This window comes from Erythranthe guttata, chromosome 9 (assembly GCF_056151865.1).
Source record: "Erythranthe guttata isolate IM_541 chromosome 9, IM_541, whole genome shotgun sequence".
NCBI lineage: Eukaryota > Viridiplantae > Streptophyta > Magnoliopsida > Lamiales > Phrymaceae > Erythranthe > Erythranthe guttata.
Window position 1 is genome coordinate 1026222 of NC_142541.1, and position 18431 is coordinate 1044652.

At 33.1% G+C, this 18431-nt stretch overlaps 4 protein-coding genes across 4 annotated transcripts; 2 read left to right on the forward strand and 2 right to left on the reverse strand.

The window, feature by feature from the left end:
- Positions 1–788: 788 nt before the first annotated feature.
- Positions 789–4506, forward strand: LOC105975000 (NAD(P)-binding Rossmann-fold superfamily protein). Its single transcript, XM_013000163.2, has 8 exons — positions 789–1044; positions 1464–1695; positions 1898–1977; positions 3006–3159; positions 3232–3310; positions 3816–3903; positions 4025–4071; positions 4274–4506. Exons 1-8 carry the CDS (start codon positions 834–836, stop codon positions 4466–4468), a joined length of 1086 nt encoding a protein of 361 aa, XP_012855617.2. The 5' UTR covers positions 789–833; the 3' UTR covers positions 4469–4506.
- A 217-nt stretch (positions 4507–4723) lies between these two features.
- LOC105975002 (kinetochore protein) lies at positions 4724–7436 on the reverse strand. Its single transcript, XM_013000164.2, has 8 exons — positions 7010–7436; positions 6775–6840; positions 6506–6652; positions 5695–5808; positions 5525–5614; positions 5319–5441; positions 5008–5225; positions 4724–4895 (listed from the first exon to the last, which is right to left on the reverse strand). The coding sequence occupies exons 1-8, from the start codon at positions 7176–7178 to the stop codon at positions 4884–4886; spliced, it is 939 nt and encodes a 312-aa protein (XP_012855618.2). The 5' UTR covers positions 7179–7436; the 3' UTR covers positions 4724–4883.
- Positions 7437–9017: 1581 nt separating this feature from the next.
- LOC105975102 (2-oxoglutarate (2OG) and Fe(II)-dependent oxygenase superfamily protein) lies at positions 9018–12542 on the forward strand. The gene is made up of 9 exons (XM_013000276.2): positions 9018–9284; positions 9377–9532; positions 10109–10271; positions 10378–10495; positions 10795–10864; positions 10966–11046; positions 11613–11669; positions 11759–11870; positions 11980–12542. The coding sequence occupies exons 1-9, from the start codon at positions 9075–9077 to the stop codon at positions 12399–12401; spliced, it is 1389 nt and encodes a 462-aa protein (XP_012855730.1). The 5' UTR covers positions 9018–9074; the 3' UTR covers positions 12402–12542.
- Positions 12543–15132: 2590 nt separating this feature from the next.
- Positions 15133–18097, reverse strand: LOC105974996 (protein neprosin). The gene is made up of 8 exons (XM_013000159.2): positions 17947–18097; positions 17422–17846; positions 17234–17320; positions 16913–17131; positions 16656–16820; positions 16430–16483; positions 16193–16339; positions 15133–15716 (listed from the first exon to the last, which is right to left on the reverse strand). The coding sequence occupies exons 2-8, from the start codon at positions 17704–17706 to the stop codon at positions 15339–15341; spliced, it is 1335 nt and encodes a 444-aa protein (XP_012855613.2). The 5' UTR covers positions 17707–17846; positions 17947–18097; the 3' UTR covers positions 15133–15338.
- Between the last annotated feature and the right edge of the window lie 334 nt (positions 18098–18431).

Here is an 18431-nt window from a genome sequence, read left to right on the forward strand (position 1 = left end):
TGTAAGAAATTTATAAACTGTAAGGGGCTGAATGTAATTTCTAAAAAAGAATGGATTTTTTCGTAATTACACTTTACCTTACGGAGGTGGTTGTAATTTATCACATATATATAATATATGGGATGAAAAAAAACCTACAACTAAATAAACAATAATGTAATTATGTTTATTGTAATATTTGTACCCGTTTTACCACATTCGAACTCCACGCATTTTCTTGCAATATGATCATAAAATGTGTCTATTGGCTTGTAAATATCAGATTGTGGTGCGTCAGAAAACTGTATTTTTCCATAAAACGAGTACAAAATTTTGTTGAATCTGATCTCATAAGAGTGGACGTGTAAAAAGATTCATGGTTAAGTGGGGTGCTTGTAACTACCCAAACATGAGGGATTTTCTCGTAATTTAACCTTATCTCAGGAGTGGACGTAGTTCCTATAAACAATAATGTAATTATGGTTATTGTATTTGTAATATTTTGTTCATTTTACACTAAATACTTCTAAAAAAAAGCAATTTTTTCCTTAACTTCTTTTAAAAAAACATATATAGTGTGTGTGTGTGTGTGTGTGTGAAATAAGACACATAATGTGTGTTTTTATGTCGGATGGAACGTATGTCACACGTTTGAATATATGTGCGTGCATGTTCAAACGTGTAAGAAAGAGAGACAAGACTCTAAAATATTAAATAATTTTTTTTTAATTTATCTTGTGACGTGGTAATAATAAAGAGTGAGTGCATGGGGGAAAATAAACCTAAAGAAAGTTAAATAATATATATGTGTGTGTTATTATATATATATATGTATATGTATATGTATATATATAATGTGGAATATTTATAACAGCATAGTTGTAAGATACTTGTTGAAATATAGTAAGGTTTTGAGTTTGAGTTCAGCCATGAAGGAAACACTCAAATACTTGACAGGAATTGCCGGACCAAGTGGCTATGGCTCTAAAACCACCGCACACCAAATCTCTCTCGATTCTCTCTCTCCCTCCATCCCACCATCTCTCCTCACTGCAATTGTCACTGGTAATTCATCTCTCTCTCTCTCTCTCTCTCTCTCTCTCTCTCTCTCTCTCTCTCTCTCTCTCTCTCTCTCTCTCTCTCTCTCTCTCTCTCTCTCTCTCTCTCTCTCTCTCTCTCTCTCTCACACACACACACGTACTTGAGGTGTAAATTAAAGGTTGTAAGTTTTTATTTTCTGTGTGTGTGAAAATCAAGAACTTGTGATTCTTTGAGTTCATGCTTCTTGATATTGGTAGATATATCATTATAGTAAATATTAACCTTATTATAATGAACTTGCATGAAAATATATTTGTGACATGGAATTATATTAAAATTAAAAAACAAATTACTTAATTATAAATAAATATAATAAATAATAATAATAATAATAATAATAATTTATTTGGGATTAATTGTGTGTTTATGTATTATGATGAAAGGTGCAACATCAGGAATAGGGGCAGAGACGGCAAGAGTGCTGGCAAAGAGAGGAGTGAGAGTGGTAATAGCAGCAAAGGATCTGGCAAAAGCAGAAAGAGTGAAGGAAAATATAATAAAAGAAAATAAAAAAGCTGAGATAATAATATTGGAGATAGATTTGAGTTCATTTGCTTCAATCCACAGATTTTGTGATCACTTTTTATCTTTGGGGCTGCCTCTTCATATCCTCATGTATGTTTCTTTTATTTATTTTTTAATTTTTAATTTTTAATTTTTTTTTTAATTTTGGATTTCTATATACTAATTAATTATGTTTTGTTTATTTTGTTTTTGCTTTTGTTGTTGTTGTCTGATTTTGTTGTGTGAGTGGAACACCGAAAGGTGGTGTTAGTGTGTGAAAGTGATGGGGAAGATTTTATATCATATTGTGCAGAAATAATGCTGGCAAGTATTCACAGAAGCTGGAGTTTTCTGAGGACAAAATTGAGCTCACTTTTGCCACTAATTACTTAGGTACTTTTCTCTCTCTCTCTCTCTCTCTCTCTCTCTCTCTCTCTCTCTCTCTCTCTCTCTCTCTCTCTCTCTCTCTCTCTCTCTCTCTCTCTCTCTCTCTCTCTCTCTCTCTCTCTCTCTCTCAATCAAAATCAAGAGAGAGATAGACAACACTATAGGGTGGGTTGAAATCTGATGAATGGGGTCGGAATTAGCACTTTCTGAATCTCTATATCTCTCTCCAATCAAGAGAGAGATGGACTAAACTAGGGGTGGGATGAAATATAATGAATCGAGTCGGAATTAGCACTTTCTGAATCTCTCTATCTCTCTCCAATAAAGAGTGAGATGGATCGGATAACACTAGGGGTGGGTTGAAATGTGATGAATCGAGTCGAAATTAGCATTTTCTGAAGGAGGAGGGAAAAAAAAACCATTTTTTCGGAAGTGAAAAGCTACAAAAATGTATTCCAAAACAAGAAACCGAAATTTGAATAATGAAAAAGCTTGTTTTGGAAAAAAAAAAAAATCGGATTGGATTAGGCGGAAATGGGAAAATTTGTTTTTCTTATTCACCTATAATATAAAGTACATAATATTAATATTACAAGAGTATTTTGGGGAAAAAAATGAAATGTTTGAAAATTAAAATCGATTCAAAAACTGGACTCTCGTACATATTCCAATTCTGATCCGCAAAAATAAAATATAAAAACTTTCAAAATTGTTCCAAACTCGGAACTTTTCGAATCTGAATCGACATAATTCGAAAATTCCATTCCAATTTCCAACCCAACAAAACTGGTAAAACAAAATAACTTTCCACCCTTGCATTTCATGATAAAAAAGTTGAAAGTTTTTGTGGGACTTCTTTTCTTTTTTTTTTTTCCCTCTTTTTTCTGAAGAAGTGATAGTTATAATTATTATGCAATTTCAAGTGTGTGACAGAACAAATATGCAAAAAATGATTTAAAAAAATTAAAAAAATAAAAAAATCCTGAATATCGTGACAAGTGAAATGACTATTTTGCCCTTTTGTCTTTTGTTAGGTCATTTTCTATTAACAGAAATGCTGATAGAGAAAATGGAGAAGACGGCATCAGAAACAGGCATACAAGGAAGAATAGTGAATGTCTCATCTGTCATTCATAATTGGGTTAATCCCAAAACATTTTGCTTCACTAATTTGCTTACCCCTAAAAAGTAAGAATTACAAACAAACCCCTTTATTTTTATTTTCTTACATCATTTTCTAATTTATTTAAAAAAAAACAGTTATAACGGTACTCAAGCTTATGCTCAGTCGAAACTGGCAAACATATTGCATGCCAAGGAACTATCAAGACAACTTAAGGTAAACAAATAGAATAAAGGGTAAATTACAGCCATGTCTCTGAGGTAAGATTAAATCACGAAAAACCCCCTCATGTTTGTGTAATTACAACCACCTCCCTCAATTATGAATCTTCTTACATGCATGTTCAACTTTGCAGTGTCAAATTTAATGGAATCTTCTATATTATGTGGAATGTTCTCCAACTTGTACATGTTTTATCTTATTCGAGCTCCACATTTTGAAACAAGATGATCATAAAATATTCTCTTGGCTTGTAAATATCAGATTGTGTTGCATCAGAAACTGTCTTTTTGCATAAAACGAGTACAAACTAGAGAACATTCCATGAAATCTAGAAGATTCATAGTTGAGGGGTTGGTTGTAATTACCCAAACATGAGGGTTTTTTTTGTAATTTGACCTTACCTCAGGGGAGATGGCCGTAATTTACTCTAAAACAAAATCTGATTTTCTCGTTCTAATCATATAATGTTTTTTTTTCTGGTGGGAATATAATCTTTCAGGCAAGAAAAGCAAATGTAACTATCAATGCTGTGCATCCAGGAATTGTCAAGACTGGTATTATCAGAGATTACAGAGGCTTTATTACAGGCATGCCCTTCATCTTTCTCCAAGCCACTTTTTTTTTTTTTTTTTTTTTTAGCAAATAATCCAAGCAAAAATAACTATAAAACCCACTGTCTTATTGTATTTTTTTTAATTAATTTTACAGATTCTCTGTATTTTGTGGCATCTAAATTGCTGAAGTCAACATCACAGGTTTGTCCATGCATTCTTTGTTTTCACCTTTCTGAATAATATTCTGTTACTGTATGAAAAGTGTACTTTATTTCAAAAATAAAAATAAATAAAAAATCTAAATTTTATAAAATATTCTGAAACTATTTTTTATAACAAATACTTATAAAATTTATATATTATGTAATAAATTAATGTTATTTTTGCAATTATATCAACACAGGGTGCAGCTACAACATGTTACGTGGCGTTAAGCCCACAAATTGCAGGGGTGAGTGGCAAATACTTTGCAGACTGTAATGAAACTCATTGTTCAGCCATGGCTAATGACGTCACTCTTGCCTGGAAACTATTGAACCAAAGTCGTGCTTTGGTAAATAAGCGACTACTACCTCTCCCATTGTGCACTAAAACTTAGCTACTTCTTCTATCCATGTATATAATATTATATAATAATAGTATAATACAGCACAAGTGTATTCAAGGCACACATATATTGTTTTAGACTTGGGTGAATCAATTCAAAAATTCATAGTAAATAAAAATGTTGAAAAAAATAAAATATATATATATATATATATATATATATATATATATATATAGAGATATATCGACTAGAAACACGATTTTTTGAAGTTCGATAAAAATATTAAACAACATTGTACAATAGTATTATGTGTTCGACTCAATTTGATTGCACACTTGATTTTTAGCATCGTTCTTACATGCAACGAAGAGAAAGTTATTTGATCCCAGAAACTAAAAGCTTGTAATGCTTACATCGGAAACTGATAATAGACTGAGCAGGCGATTAAATGATTTCAAGATCGTCTTCAACTCTTACCCTACAAATATTCAAAAATTTCGACTCAAAAAACACAATATTACACTAATTTCCGAAAGGAAAATCCTAGTATTTCAAGAATTCATGTCCTAATTTATGTTCGTATTAGTCACCTTTAAGCGAGAGGAACGACGAAGAGAAGCAGATCCTGGAGAGCGAATTGTTTGTCCTCTGCCAACTTTTCTTGAACTGCTGTTCGATTCAGAAAATTTAAGTCCCTTTTCTTTGACTGGAGATTCATATCTGTGATCGGTTGAAACTGACACTACAGGGGCAGAAAGGGAAATCATCGAAGAGTCTTGATCGAGAGACGGGCCATGTGGCGAAATTCCTGAATAATCATTACATCTATTCTTAGAAAAAGAAAATATGATTTTTTTTCCATGTTTTTTTTCGAAAAATTACGAAAGACAAAAGGACTCACCGTGTGACGCAGCTTCTTGAAATTTCACTCTCATGGTTCTAACAAATTCGAATAGTCCATTGCTTTTGTTTAACTCATTAACCAGCTCTTTCGTGTCGTTCAGTTGTGGATCACACGTGAGCACTGAAGAGAAAGATCCAAGAAGAGAAATTGACAAGTGTTTTGCTCGATCAAAAAAAAAAAGAAAACGAATGAATATTGCTTACGAGTGTATATCTCATTCTCGTGACGAATGGTAAAGGAGTACTCCTCGTTTGGGTTCTTCGGATCAATGTTAGTGAATATGAATTTTACACCTTCAAAGAGAAATTAAGAATTTCAGTCACGGTGAAAACGATATGCGAGTGTTTTCAGCTAGTACGACAGAATCACTCACCATGACCACATTCAATACGGAAACCGAGGACCCTGTTGTACCACGAAATAGCTTCCTCTATTTGTTCTGTGTGTTCGATTTTCTGATGACACTTTTCTCTGGCAACTGCCAAAGCTATTCTCGAAAAAAATAGATAGAAGGTAAGTAATTCGCTCAAAAGAAGGGTGTACGTTCTAAACTAGAACATCGATAACAGATACTTATACACGAGGAACAACAAGGAAAGATAATAAGTAGACAGATCAAAACCAAAACGAATAGTTTCCTGCTCGTACGCAATTGTCTAACAAAAAGGCTAACATTTTAACATAGTGGAAGAGACAGAGACATGGTCACTGAATTCAAAAGGCCGAGGAGATCGAGGCATTTTGTTTTCAGTTATCTTGCACATCCAATACTTCCGTTTTATTGTTCTTACATCCTAAGAAAAAAAAAATCGAGATGTCCTAACTTCTCTTCCAAAAGTCGTTCAAATGATTGAATTACTTAGCATCTACCCAGATATTTACTAAATATAACAGTTTACTGTACATATTTCAAACGGAACACAGGCAAAAATGCCATAGAAGTTCAGTTTCATTTACGAAACACAATCCAATTATTAAAATATTTTCTCGTCAAGTCCAACAAAACGACTTTATCTCACTCTTCGATAAGGCCCTTAGTAAAGTTAGTATCTCTTTGAAGGCTATATAGCTAACGAATTCTGAATTTGAAGAACATTGTTTTCACGTATCGAAATATATGCTCGAGCCTCGAATTTCAAGTATAAGTAAACAGTTGTATCCTGAAAATTAGAAAAATCGTTCACCTTCAGACTGTTGAGATATTATAGCAGCGTAGTTCTCTTTTCTTTCGCCCTGATCCTTCACGATTCCTTCTAATTCTTTAACCCTAGCTTGTGCAGCAGATATGGATTCCATTATCGCCATCTTCTTTGCCGCTTTTCGAGTTTTTTCTACAAATCCGACAACAGACCATCATATGCAAAAATTACTGTAAATAAACGACAGTAGAAATCGAAAAAATAATTGACAAATTGCCCGAACAGAAGAGCGACGAAAAATAGAGCAAAATTACCAGCACGAGCCTTCACCAGAGCTTCTTCAGCTTCCCTAAATTCCTCTTTCAGCTTTTCCAATTCCTCTGCCCAAAAGGTAGATCAACAAAAAATTAAGAAAAATCCGAGACCCATAAAATCAAAAAACCCTAAATTAAAAGTACATAAAAGGTAGATAGATACATAAAACCCTAAATTGCAGTTCGAACCAAAATTAGAGAGGAAATAAAAATTGTTTGCCGGAGAAGGGATTACCTTGGAGTTGCAAGGTTCGTTGGGCGTCGGATTTGGCGGAATCGAAAGAATTCCGGTAATAAGTATGCAGAGAGTCGATTCTCTGCTGCTGAATTGGGATTTCTCGTTCGCATACTAGCCGCATCTCCGCCATTCGCGTTAGCACACTGTTCTCCTCCGAGCTCTGCATCTTTCTGTGTTGGAAAATCAGTGATGTGTACGAAAAGTGAATCAAATGTGTGTGTGTGTGAGAGAGAGAGAGAAGAGAGAAGAGAGAGATTAGCCCGCCATTTTTTTTTCTTTTCTTTTTGAAACTGAATAAAAGCTGATTCCATAAGCAATCGAGGAAAGAAAAAGACTTAATTCCATTTTACATCCTTGAATTGTGCATTTGGCAATTTACACCCTTAAAAGAAAATAATATCATTTTACACCCTCAAAACACAATGAATTATCCAATGTACCGTGGATTGAATATTTAAAACTTAATGAGGCAAATTTCATTTTTCCTTGATTTTTATATTTCCACGTTAAAAATAGCAAATTAAATGGTTGTTTTCTTCTACCTTGAAGCTAATTTTGAGTGTGAAAAGTATGAAAAAATAAAATCACACCGAATTACTGAAAGAACTATATTTTTTTACCGAAAAAAAACTTTATTTCTCACTAAATTATTCGGTTGATGGATATATTATTGTGACTGGTGAAAATATAACTTTAAAATAAATTGATAACCAGATAGTTGAAGGTATGTTTCTTCTTTTTATTTATTTGTAAAATATATTTTTGTGATAAAAATATTAATTTTAAACATATTGATGAGAAGTATTCTTTTATTTTTAGAACTTTGTAGTTTCGAAATGATCGATGAATATTAAAATTTTGATTTGGCATTTGGCATCCTAAAAAATACACTAAAAATATTAAATTTTCTCCATTAGCTTTAAAAATTCATTCAGCGGGCATTATGCATGATTTATTGTTTTTCGACGTTGCAAAGTGTTATTAAATTTTTTTTTTTAGAGGATAAAATGTCAAAATGCTACATTTCGATGGTGCAATATGGAATTAAGCCAAAGAAAAATAATCAAATTTATTTCTTGGGCATCATGGCCCAACTTCCCACTTGGAACAAGCAGGCTAAACCCAATTATAGCGACTAAAATTATATAATTTAGGGTAAATTACAACCAACCCCTGAGGTATAGTTATATTACTAAAAAACCCCTTATATTTGGGTAATTATTATCCCTCAACTCTAAATATTCTTACACGTCCACCGTTGCGTTGTCAAATTTAGTGGAATCTTCTAGATTATATGGAATGTTCTCAATTCTGTACTCGTTTTATTCCATTCTAGCTCCACATTTTGAAGCAAGATGATCATAAGAACATTTCACGGAATCTAGAAGATTATGTTGAATTTAACACCATAAGGGTCCATGTGTAAAAATATTCATAATTAATGAGTAGTTGTAATTATTCAAATATAAAGAGATGTTTCGTAATTTGACAGACACCTCAAGAGTGATTTTTTTTTTTTGAGTAAACGGAGCGATTTTAACTTATGAAATGCTATTTGCGGTCACAAAATTGCTATTCGCGGTTTATAACAAAACCCCCCAAAACTTTTAAAAATATCCAAAAACCCCCCAAAACTGCAAATAGCAAAAAAAGAAAAATTCGAAATCAAGCTTGAAGAAGGGTTGGGCTTCGATTTTTTGATGTAATTTCGACTCTTTTATGTGTAATATGCATTGGGTAGGTCGATTACAGAACCATTTTCATGTTAAAAAGCCCTACTAATCGATTTGTAGGGCTTTTTTTTCCCAAAAAAATGTTCGAACGCCCAAGATGGGCGCCCAAGGCAAAAAAAAAAAAAAAAAAAAAAAAAAAAACTTGGGCGTGCAAGCTGCATTTGGGCGCCCGAGTTGGGCTTTTACGCGTTTTGGGGGTGGTGTTTGGATTTTTTTGGAAAATTTTGAGGTATTAGTGAAATAAAGTGTTTTTTTGCCACTAAAATTTAAGAGAGAGAGAGAGAGAGAGAGTAGAGAGGAGAGAGAGAGAGGGGGAAGTGAAGAAGGTAATGGGACTGAAAATCGGAGGGGAAGTGGAGAAGGTGAACGGAAAAGAGCTTAATTACGCCGATTTTGTCGAAAATTACCTCTCTCGAAACCAGCCCGTAGTATTAACCGGGCTCACAGACGATTGGCGGGCCTGCAAAAACTGGGTTTCCGATGACGGAAAACCCAATCTCCGCTTCTTCTCCGCCCACTTTGGTGGCTCCAGAGTTCAGGTAACCCAACCACATTTTTACGGCGTCGTTTTGCCAGACTGGAATTGTTGATTGTACGGAAACTGGATAATCGCAGTGCCTATATTTTACAGGTTGCAGATTGTGCTACGAGGGAGTTTACGGATCAAAAGAGATTGGAGATGTCGGTTTCCGAATTCATCGACCGGTGGCTAACAGATTCCAGTTCTGATAACGGAGAATCTAATGAACAATCATTGCTATATTTGAAGGACTGGCATTTTTCTAAGGTTTGTGTTCTTCAAATTCGGCCCCCACCCCCTATTTTTTTTTTGTAAAATTCCTTTCTCGGTAAAATTTACTTCGAGTAGTAAACAATAAGCTGAAAAGACAATTTTACAGCACAAACTATGTTCTAACATACACTCGATTTCATAGTGAGAGCCATGATCATGTCCGTGAATCGTGAATCGTGAATTGTCATATGATTTTTAATTTAATTCATGCAAATTGGTCCAAATGATTGCTCTGTGGTAAATAATTTAAAGAAAAGATAGGGTTTGTGAAGGTTTATTTAATTTTTTTTATTTTTTTTTTGTGTGTGAAAACATTTATTGATGTCGTTGCCACTCATCTGTATGCTTGATAACGGGTAAAGTCTTATTATATTCTATGGGCATGAAATATTTGTAATATGTATAACCTGTGAATTTGTTCTTTGTTTTCTTAGTTATGGTAGATCAAATATCGTATCGTCGTGTAGCTTTGTTACATAAAAATTTAAGTATTATAGGAACCAGACAAAAAAAAAAAGGGAGAAGTATAAGCTTCGTCATTTCTTAGAAAAATCCTTGGAACATTTGCAGGAGTACCCAGATTACGTGGCCTACAACACGCCGATTTTTTTTCTTGACGATTGGCTTAATCTCTATCTCGATAAGTACCATATGCATAATGATCCCGAGAGTCATCAAGATCGAAACGAAATTAGTTGCTCGGATTATCGTTTTGTGTATATGGGAGCAAAAGGTTTGAGCATAAACTCAACAAACTTGTTTCGTTTTTTTCTAGATATGATAATTGACCGTATATTTTATCTTGGAGAAATAATACGAATTTCTCGTTCTTAGTGTAGGTACATGGACTCCTCTTCATGCTGATGTTTTCCGGTCATTTAGCTGGTCAGCCAATGTATATGGAAGGAAGAAATGGTATTTTCTGTCTCCAAGTCAACATCACCTAGTATACGACAGGTGCGGATAAAAAAATTGTCTTCGTTTTCTTGATCGGATGCTGTGTACTTAATTATTAATTCATTTATATAACACGGGGGAAAATATGGATTCAGGAACAAAACGAAGGAACTAGATCCCTTTAACTTGCTCTGTTACCTGAAAGGGAATAATTGTCGTATTTCGTATTTTTAGTTAATTCTTTGAGAAATATATAGAACTGTTATTTGTGAGTCGTTACGTTCAGTAAATAGATATCTCTGCACTTACAAGAATTATATCCGGCGTTCTGAAAACATATAACTTATGGGTTTTTTCAGATATATGAAGTCTTCTGTCTATGACATCTTCGGCGACGTTTGCAAATCAAAGTACCCTGGATTCGAGAAGGTATCTTGCAAACCGAGATTCCGTGCTTATCTTTGTGAAGGGTTGTTATTACTTTGACGAGAAGTTTTCTTACAGTTTACTACGTAAATGTCTTAGTTCAGGCGATCTGGTTGGAGTGCACTCAGGAACCCAATGAAATCATCTTTGTTCCCAGTGGATGGTATCATCAAGTTCATAATCTGGTATATATTAAAGCTTCGACTTCAATTTTTTTCTGTTTCCCATTACTGTTAGTTATTTAAACGATAAACTTGCATGGAACGAATGTATATTAGATTATTTTACTGGTTAATTTCTTACTTAGTGTGGATCTGTAGAATGGTGTTTAATCGTATAAGTGTCTGGTTATATATCAACATGCACCGGGCATCAAGATAAGGCAAAGTGATTACTGTTAGAGTTGCACTATTCACTGGCTTACGCTTTTAACGTACATCGTATTCCATATGTAATTTATTATAAGAAGAAGTATATTTAATTCATTAGGTTAGTATATCAGAATAAAATCAAGCTATGAGTAATAATAGTTGGTTCTACATAATGTTATGAAAGTCGATAATTGAGGATTCTATGGGAAATTAGGTTAAGACTTGACTGTCCTAATCTTATGACTTGACTTTTGTTGGATTTGAAATATTTGTTCGATAGTTATGATCATAAAGAATAACAAAGTAGTAAGTATTCGGGACTTTTTTTCTCCGGTCGTTTAAAAGATGCCAATGCCCAACAATTGGCTGTTATTTTTCAGGAGGATACAATATCAATAAATCACAACTGGTTCAATGCCTACAACATTTCTTGGGTGGTAAGAATATCATATTCAAATGCCATGCTGGCGAAAGTCCTCGTACAGTGCATAATTACGTCGATTCTAATGAAATCTAATCTAACCAGTGGGATTTGCTTTTGAGAGAATATCACGAAGCTGTGGGATATATTGAAGACATCAGAGACATATGTGATGATTTTGAGGGGCTCTGCCAGAAAAATCTTGCAGCTAACGCAGGTACACCCGTACACACATACTTTAGTTCTCGATAGATAATTCTTAGAACTAAAACTCGTTTTTTTGTTTTTTCAGAATCTTATTCTTGTTTATATTCGTTTCTTGGTAGGCATGGATTTCCGAGATTTCTTCACTTTCATGACTCGATTTGCCTTAGCAAACTTAGTCCTACTTCATCAACTAACAACAGACGCGAGAAACATGGACCGCAATTCATCTCAAATGGCTCGGCTTTTGTTTTTCAACCTTGAAAACATTCAACACGTTGCTTTGAAGATGAAATCCGAATCTGCATGGCAAAACCGTGGTATTACTACCATTAATATAACGGAAACCATTGAGGACCGGTCATTTGTGGAGTTCTGCAATGCCATGGGAACAACATATAGCACGATGTACAACGAAAGTCAACATAGTCAAACCCTTCAAAAACTCGAGCAACTAAATATTTTCGGTTCGCATCAGCATATTCGTATCCCTGACGACCTACTTGCATTTGTGGAATGTTCTTTGAAACTGGTCGGAAAATGAAGGTACACAATCCGATTGATACATTTTCTTGCAAAAGTCTTATAGTGAATTTAATTGATTTTGATCTTTCACTGCATCAAATTCATTTGTCATTATCTAAATGCTTAACGTTGACTATTTTATATTTTTTTATTATTTCAATGCCACCGTGTAATTTAATATAGAAAAAAGAAAATCAGAAATTTACATATATGATTTGATAAAGTGTAAATTCCACTTTCCCCCTTATACTTGGCATCGATATCACTTTACCCCCTTCTACTCTCAATTGCGTCGATTTGCCCCACTGTACTTGAAAAATTGTCTCAATGTGGCCCGCTGTTAGTTTACAGACCTTTGATATTAACACCGTTTGATCTAAGTTTTGAAATTACAAAAAAACCACCCCTCTCAATTTAAATAATTATAAAAATATAAATTGTGGTTGGCGTCGTGAACTATGTTTTCTCGTTGTCTTGAATTTTTATTTTTTTATTTTATTTTTTTAATAATTATTTAAATTGTGAGAGGTGACGTTTTTGTAATTTCAGAGCTTAGATTAAACGGTGTTAAGATCAAATGTTTGACAACTAACAACGAGGGCTACATTGAGACAATTTTCAAGTACATGGGGCCAAATCGATGCAATCGAAAGTAGATGGGTAAAGTGATACCGAACCAAAGTTTAAGGGGAGAAAGTGGAATTTACCCTTTATAAATGCTAGTGTAGAGATATGTTTTGCTGCAGAAATTAAACACAAATTTTAAATCATTATCCACAGGTATATATACCTTGTGGATGCGCTTTATATGAAAAAAAAAAAAATTTAAACATTATTTGAAGAAAACACAAAGGGAAGTAAGTTCTTCGCTTTTACGAAAAAATCACAAGTTGATTTATTTGTAGAATCGATAATGCTTGATATCTAACATAACTCTAGGAATACATAATAGTGTTCAATGATATTGAATACAAACAAAAACAAATTCAATTATGTAGTGAGAAAAATACAAACGAAAGCAAGGTATTGTATAAGATTTTCCAACACTCAAAGCTATCTGCTCTCAACGCTCTTTAGAAATGCGCAAGTAAATGAATCGAAAGTTCCTTGTCCTGCACGACAAATGAACACACTAGAAGAGATAATGTGCTAGTGATTGATTAATTAAGCATGTGCTAAAACAATTAACATTGAAAATAACTTCCCATTAACTAACAACAATTAACCCAATCATTTAAATAAATAAAATTGATTTAAAGAAAGTTCAAACAATAACTTATGTTTGACTTCAATAGTCAAATATCCAACAATTGAATAGCTCTCGAATAATACGGGGAGTTTTTTAACAATTCGAATGGTTATTTTAATTTATTTTCTTCTTTTGGTACAAAAACAATTCACTTGTTTTTATAGATTATTTCTAGAATTGGCTTTAAGAACCAGATTTTATATGTTGAGAATTTAAGTCTGGGGCTTTTTCATTTGCAGTTATTACAATCACCTGCATTTGTTTGACCATCTGGAAATTCACACTTTCCAAAATTGTCATTAAAAATAAAAATAAAAATAAAAATTAAATTAAATTAAATAAATAAGTGGTTGTTGGAGTGAGTAAATAGATTCTTGGTTTGCCTATCAAAAAAAAAACAAAAAAAAAAAACAAAATATTGATTCTTGATTTCCTCTTATTACAGTAAGTAACACAACATGAGTCGTCTCAATAAGTAGCTGTCGTCCTATTCCTAATAATTAAATAGTCCTCGCAATTAGCATTGACTTAATCATGCAACTGCCAGCTTAAAATATTTTGCAAATTTACATAAAATTAATTTATAAATAAAATGTAGCATACCCAAATACTGTACGATTCAAGAAAAATATGACCAACGTACTCTTTGCTGACGTGGCAGTATCACGACCACTGATACAGCACAAACGTGTTATTTCTATGCTACACTCTGGTGGGTTTTTACCGTTGATCTATACACACCAATATGGGTGTGTGTGTTTTATATTTTTTTATTTTATATTTTTTTCAAAATAGAGTACTAATATAATAAAGAATTGAATTAGATTAATCCAATATTTAATTTCATGGGGAAGTAAACTCTGGTAGAACTAAGCACTAGGCCAATCTAAATTGAGATTATTAATTATGACAGCACTAACTTCATTGTTTTGCATGTAGTAAAAGACAAATGCATGTTCCCAGTTTAATATCTCAACATTTTGTTTGTTGAATAAAATCCAATATTTTTTTTTTCTAATTAATTAATTAATTGTTTATTTATTTTTTTCTGCTTTTATTATGGGTTGACTGTTCCTTAAATGATATTATAATGATGAAGAAACCAACAAAAAATTAAAAAACTGGCAATATTGGTGGCCTAACTGAGATACACTTCAAATTGTTTGTATCTGTATTTGTCTTTGTCACATAGCTGGTTTTATTTTTTTATTTATTATTATTATTATTATTATTATTATTATTATTATTATTTTATTTTCCATTTAGCAAAACATTGTCTGAAATCTTGGTTTTGCGAGTGTGAAAATATATTATAATTCAGTGTGGGAATATTCAAAATCTTGATTTCTGCCATATTTAGTGTTTCCCACGTGCAAATACACGTTTCGTCGAGTTTCCACTGTTTCTTGATCTTATACATCATACTTTTCAAAATTTATGAAAAATAATAATAAAAACAAATAGAGTAGCAAAAATAATAATAATAATAAAAAAAAAAAAAAAAAAAAAAAACTTGGTATATTATCAGTTTCTCTTAACTCAAAACACATTTACATGAAGTCTGGATTGGGGGAACAGGAAAACCTGTTAACAACTCACAAGAAAAATAATCTAGAAATTAAATTTAACTAATTAAAACCCTAGTGACGATAAACAAGATTGAAAGAATAAACCCGAAAAAAAAAAACCTGAATAAAAATCGATTAATTATGGACACCTAGAGTTTTTTCCGGGACCTCCGTAATAAAAATAATTACCCCAAGCATTATTTTTACCAGCTCTAATATCGTAGCAATTAGGGTGATCGGCCAAAAGATGCAGATTCGACATCGGTATTAAGCTATTATCCCAATCCACAACTTGCAAGTTTCTAAAATACGAAGCTTTCCCGAATCCTTCGTCGGCAAAATGCCCGCTCCCCATTTGCGTATTCGTGTGGTGCCCCGTCGATCTGGTGTTTACGATTTCGCCCCCGAATTGTATCATGCTCGCATGCCCTTGTAAATGGCTGAACAAGAACGACGGCCAATACCCCACTAGTAGGCCCGGCCCGAATTCTAACCACCAATGCCCGTGTTTCGGATCCTATAGTAATAAGAATAATAATAATCAAGAAAACATATTAATTCATCTATAATATATTAATACATTTACGTGGGTCCCGCTACATGTTTTGGTTCATACGCGAAGATTAAAATCCTGGCTCTGCCACTGTATCTGAACGAGGGCTAGATTTACACTTACAATAAGTTCGGTGGTGTAAACTAATTAAACTAATATTAAATGAGACATTAGGGAGATAAAAGTGGATTAGCCATGTGGAGCATCTTACAATTATTATTTGTTTATTTATTTATTTAATATAATATTGAAATGTTGGTAATAATTTAATTAAGATTTTTGCATTATTAATTTATGTCCTTGTTGACTAAAGAATTAGTACAACTAATGGAGATTAATAAAAAAAATCTTAGTTTTTTCCTAAGCAAGAAACTTCGTTTCGATTTCGTATACGAAAATAAGAAAACGTTTTGCGTAATATGCATATATACATTATGTACCTTCCATATCATAATTCCGATATCAAACTGCCGGTTGGTGTAGGAAGACCTCGGAGAAATCGCAGCTCCGATAGCAATTTTATTATTAATTTGAACAAAACCCGAACACAATAAATTGTAGCATCCCGTCGCTTGATAAGCATCCGTCTGAGAAAAAAAAAATTAATTAGTATAACTATTACACTTCCGATTTTCTTACATATACACAAAAAAACGTTGTTGCGTAAAATTACTAACCGTCCAATACGTGAAGAACCTAGGATAGTTGTCCCCGTATAACTCCGGGCTCACCTGAATTGTATACAACACAAGCAAGACGAACTCGTTATTGAAGTTATTTTGTTTTCGACGTTTTAATTTATTTAAAAAATAATAATAATAATAATAATTGCACCGTCAGTCGGGGTAGATATTAGTCATAAATATCGAATATGTATCTATCTATGTATCTATATATATGTACCTGCCAACCAGCTTCAATGGTGTTGAGATCATTACCAAAAGAGCCAGAAATAACCCATAGTTGAGAAAGACTGAATTCATATTGATCTGTTACAATTGGTGCCCACACATTTATACTTGCCTTTGCTCCATAATATTCGTCCCCATTCACAAATGCTACTGCATGCTGCAAATTTATCGAAATAATAATTTAATTTCGATTTTTTTCGATAATTATAAAAAAAAACATATACACTACTAATTAAGTTAATTAATTACCTCATGATCACTGCTCATTGTGTCTCTTCGTACGCCGCGTTTGATTTTCTTTCCGAATCGACGAACGGAGTTCGCCCTCAACACGTCTTTTTCGGTTGTTCGTTTTATCGGAACCGTTCCTTCGGGGCACGATTCGCCGCCGTCTCTCCATGACTGCGAGGTTTCCGGAATCTCCGAGTCGACGGATGAGTCTTGTCCCTTTGGCCTTTCTGGTGGCTCCTGCATTTTTCATTATCACCATCATTTCTTTTTTTATTACATCAAATTAAATCAATAACTTTAATAATTAAATAAATTTAAAATAAAAAATAAAAAATTTACCAATGGCTTCTGCCCTTTTAGTAGAGGATGATCAAAAGCTGGTTGAAGATGGGATTCAATACAATCTATAATATCTCCATCAGGGCTCTGCAATATTTTTTTTCAACCACCATAAAAATTAAATTAAATTAAAATTAAACATATATTCAAGAACATCATAAAAAAAAAAAAAAAAAAAAAAAAAAAACCTGAATTGTCTTGACAGAAGGTTTATTAATTTTCCTGAGGTAACTTCTGATTCTCTTCAACTTTTTCAATTCTTGGAGTGGCCGGAAAGTTTGGTTGGCCGGCGGCGGAGCGGCGGCGGCGCCGCCGCCTCCGCCGCCGCCGCCGGAGAGATTTGGTTCAGAAAAGACAGGAGAGGTTGAAGTAGAAAGAATCAAGAAGAAAGAAAGAAAGATGAAAATAATGATTGGGGATTGTTTGTAAGAGTGAGAAGATTTGTAAGAAGAAGAAGAAGAAGAAGAAGCCATTTGTGCAGAGTGTAATTTGTCTGTGTTGTTTAGTATTTTGTTGTTGAGCTAATAAGGTTGTTGTGTTTGTACGCATTTGGAGTACATTTTCTTTTTCATTCCAAATTTTTGTCCATGGAAACAACCTCAACAAACTGTATCTATCACCCCAAATACATACAAACTAAATTTAAATTAATATAATAAAAAGATTAAAACTTTTTTTAGCACAACCATTCAAAGGAAAAGTTAAGCACTCACCACTTTCTATACCATTTGACAGATAGATACTAAATAGATACTCCTTTCTTATTTCTCTCTCTCACACACACACACACACACTAGAGAGAGAGAGAGAGAGTGAAGAGTGAGATTCTTGTTGGTTTCTTGGTATTGTGAACTGACAAAGGAGGAAGTTTTATGGGGTGAGCTTATTAAAATAGACTTGTCTTTGTAGCTATTAGTGGTCAAAAGTGTTTTTTATTTTTATTTTTTTATTTTTATATTATATATATAATTGGGGGTTTTTAAGGACATTTTATTTAAAGGTGCCCTTTGCTTTAAGTTTTATGGCTTTTCAAAAAAAAAAACAAAATTAAAAATTTATATTTTCTTACCACATTTGCAACAAGCAATGTTTGCTTTTCTTTTATGTTTGAGGTTGTCTTTGCTTCACTACAAAGCATTCTAAAATGTCTTTGAAGCATGTTTGCTTTCAAACTCCTCATTTTCTTGCACGTGTATTT

Bases quoted from the DNA above. Each gene is read 5' to 3' on its own strand.
- LOC105975000 (XM_013000163.2), top strand. From the start codon at position 834: ATGTGGAATATTTATAACAGCATAGTTGTAAGATACTTGTTGAAATAT. The intron at 1,045-1,463 runs GTAATTCATCTC...TTATGATGAAAG, and splicing joins CCTCACTGCAATTGTCACTG to GTGCAACATCAGGAATAGGG. The intron at 3,311-3,815 runs GTAAACAAATAG...ATAATCTTTCAG, and splicing joins AACTATCAAGACAACTTAAG to GCAAGAAAAGCAAATGTAAC.
- LOC105975002 (XM_013000164.2), bottom strand. From the start codon at position 7,178: ATGCAGAGCTCGGAGGAGAACAGTGTGCTAACGCGAATGGCGGAGATG. The intron at 6,653-6,774 runs GTAATTTTGCTC...TCGGATTTGTAG, and splicing joins TCTGGTGAAGGCTCGTGCTG to AAAAAACTCGAAAAGCGGCA. The intron at 5,809-6,505 runs GTGAACGATTTT...TTTCGAGAATAG, and splicing joins AATATCTCAACAGTCTGAAG to CTTTGGCAGTTGCCAGAGAA.
- LOC105975102 (XM_013000276.2), top strand. From the start codon at position 9,075: ATGGGACTGAAAATCGGAGGGGAAGTGGAGAAGGTGAACGGAAAAGAG. The intron at 11,047-11,612 runs GTATATATTAAA...GTTATTTTTCAG, and splicing joins ATCATCAAGTTCATAATCTG to GAGGATACAATATCAATAAA. The intron at 11,670-11,758 runs GTAAGAATATCA...TAATCTAACCAG, and splicing joins CCTACAACATTTCTTGGGTG to TGGGATTTGCTTTTGAGAGA.
- LOC105974996 (XM_013000159.2), bottom strand. From the start codon at position 17,706: ATGGCTTCTTCTTCTTCTTCTTCTTCTTACAAATCTTCTCACTCTTAC. The intron at 16,821-16,912 runs GTAATTAATTAA...ATAAATTTGCAG, and splicing joins CAATGAGCAGTGATCATGAG to CATGCAGTAGCATTTGTGAA. The intron at 16,484-16,655 runs GTACATATATAT...TATACAATTCAG, and splicing joins CCATTGAAGCTGGTTGGCAG to GTGAGCCCGGAGTTATACGG.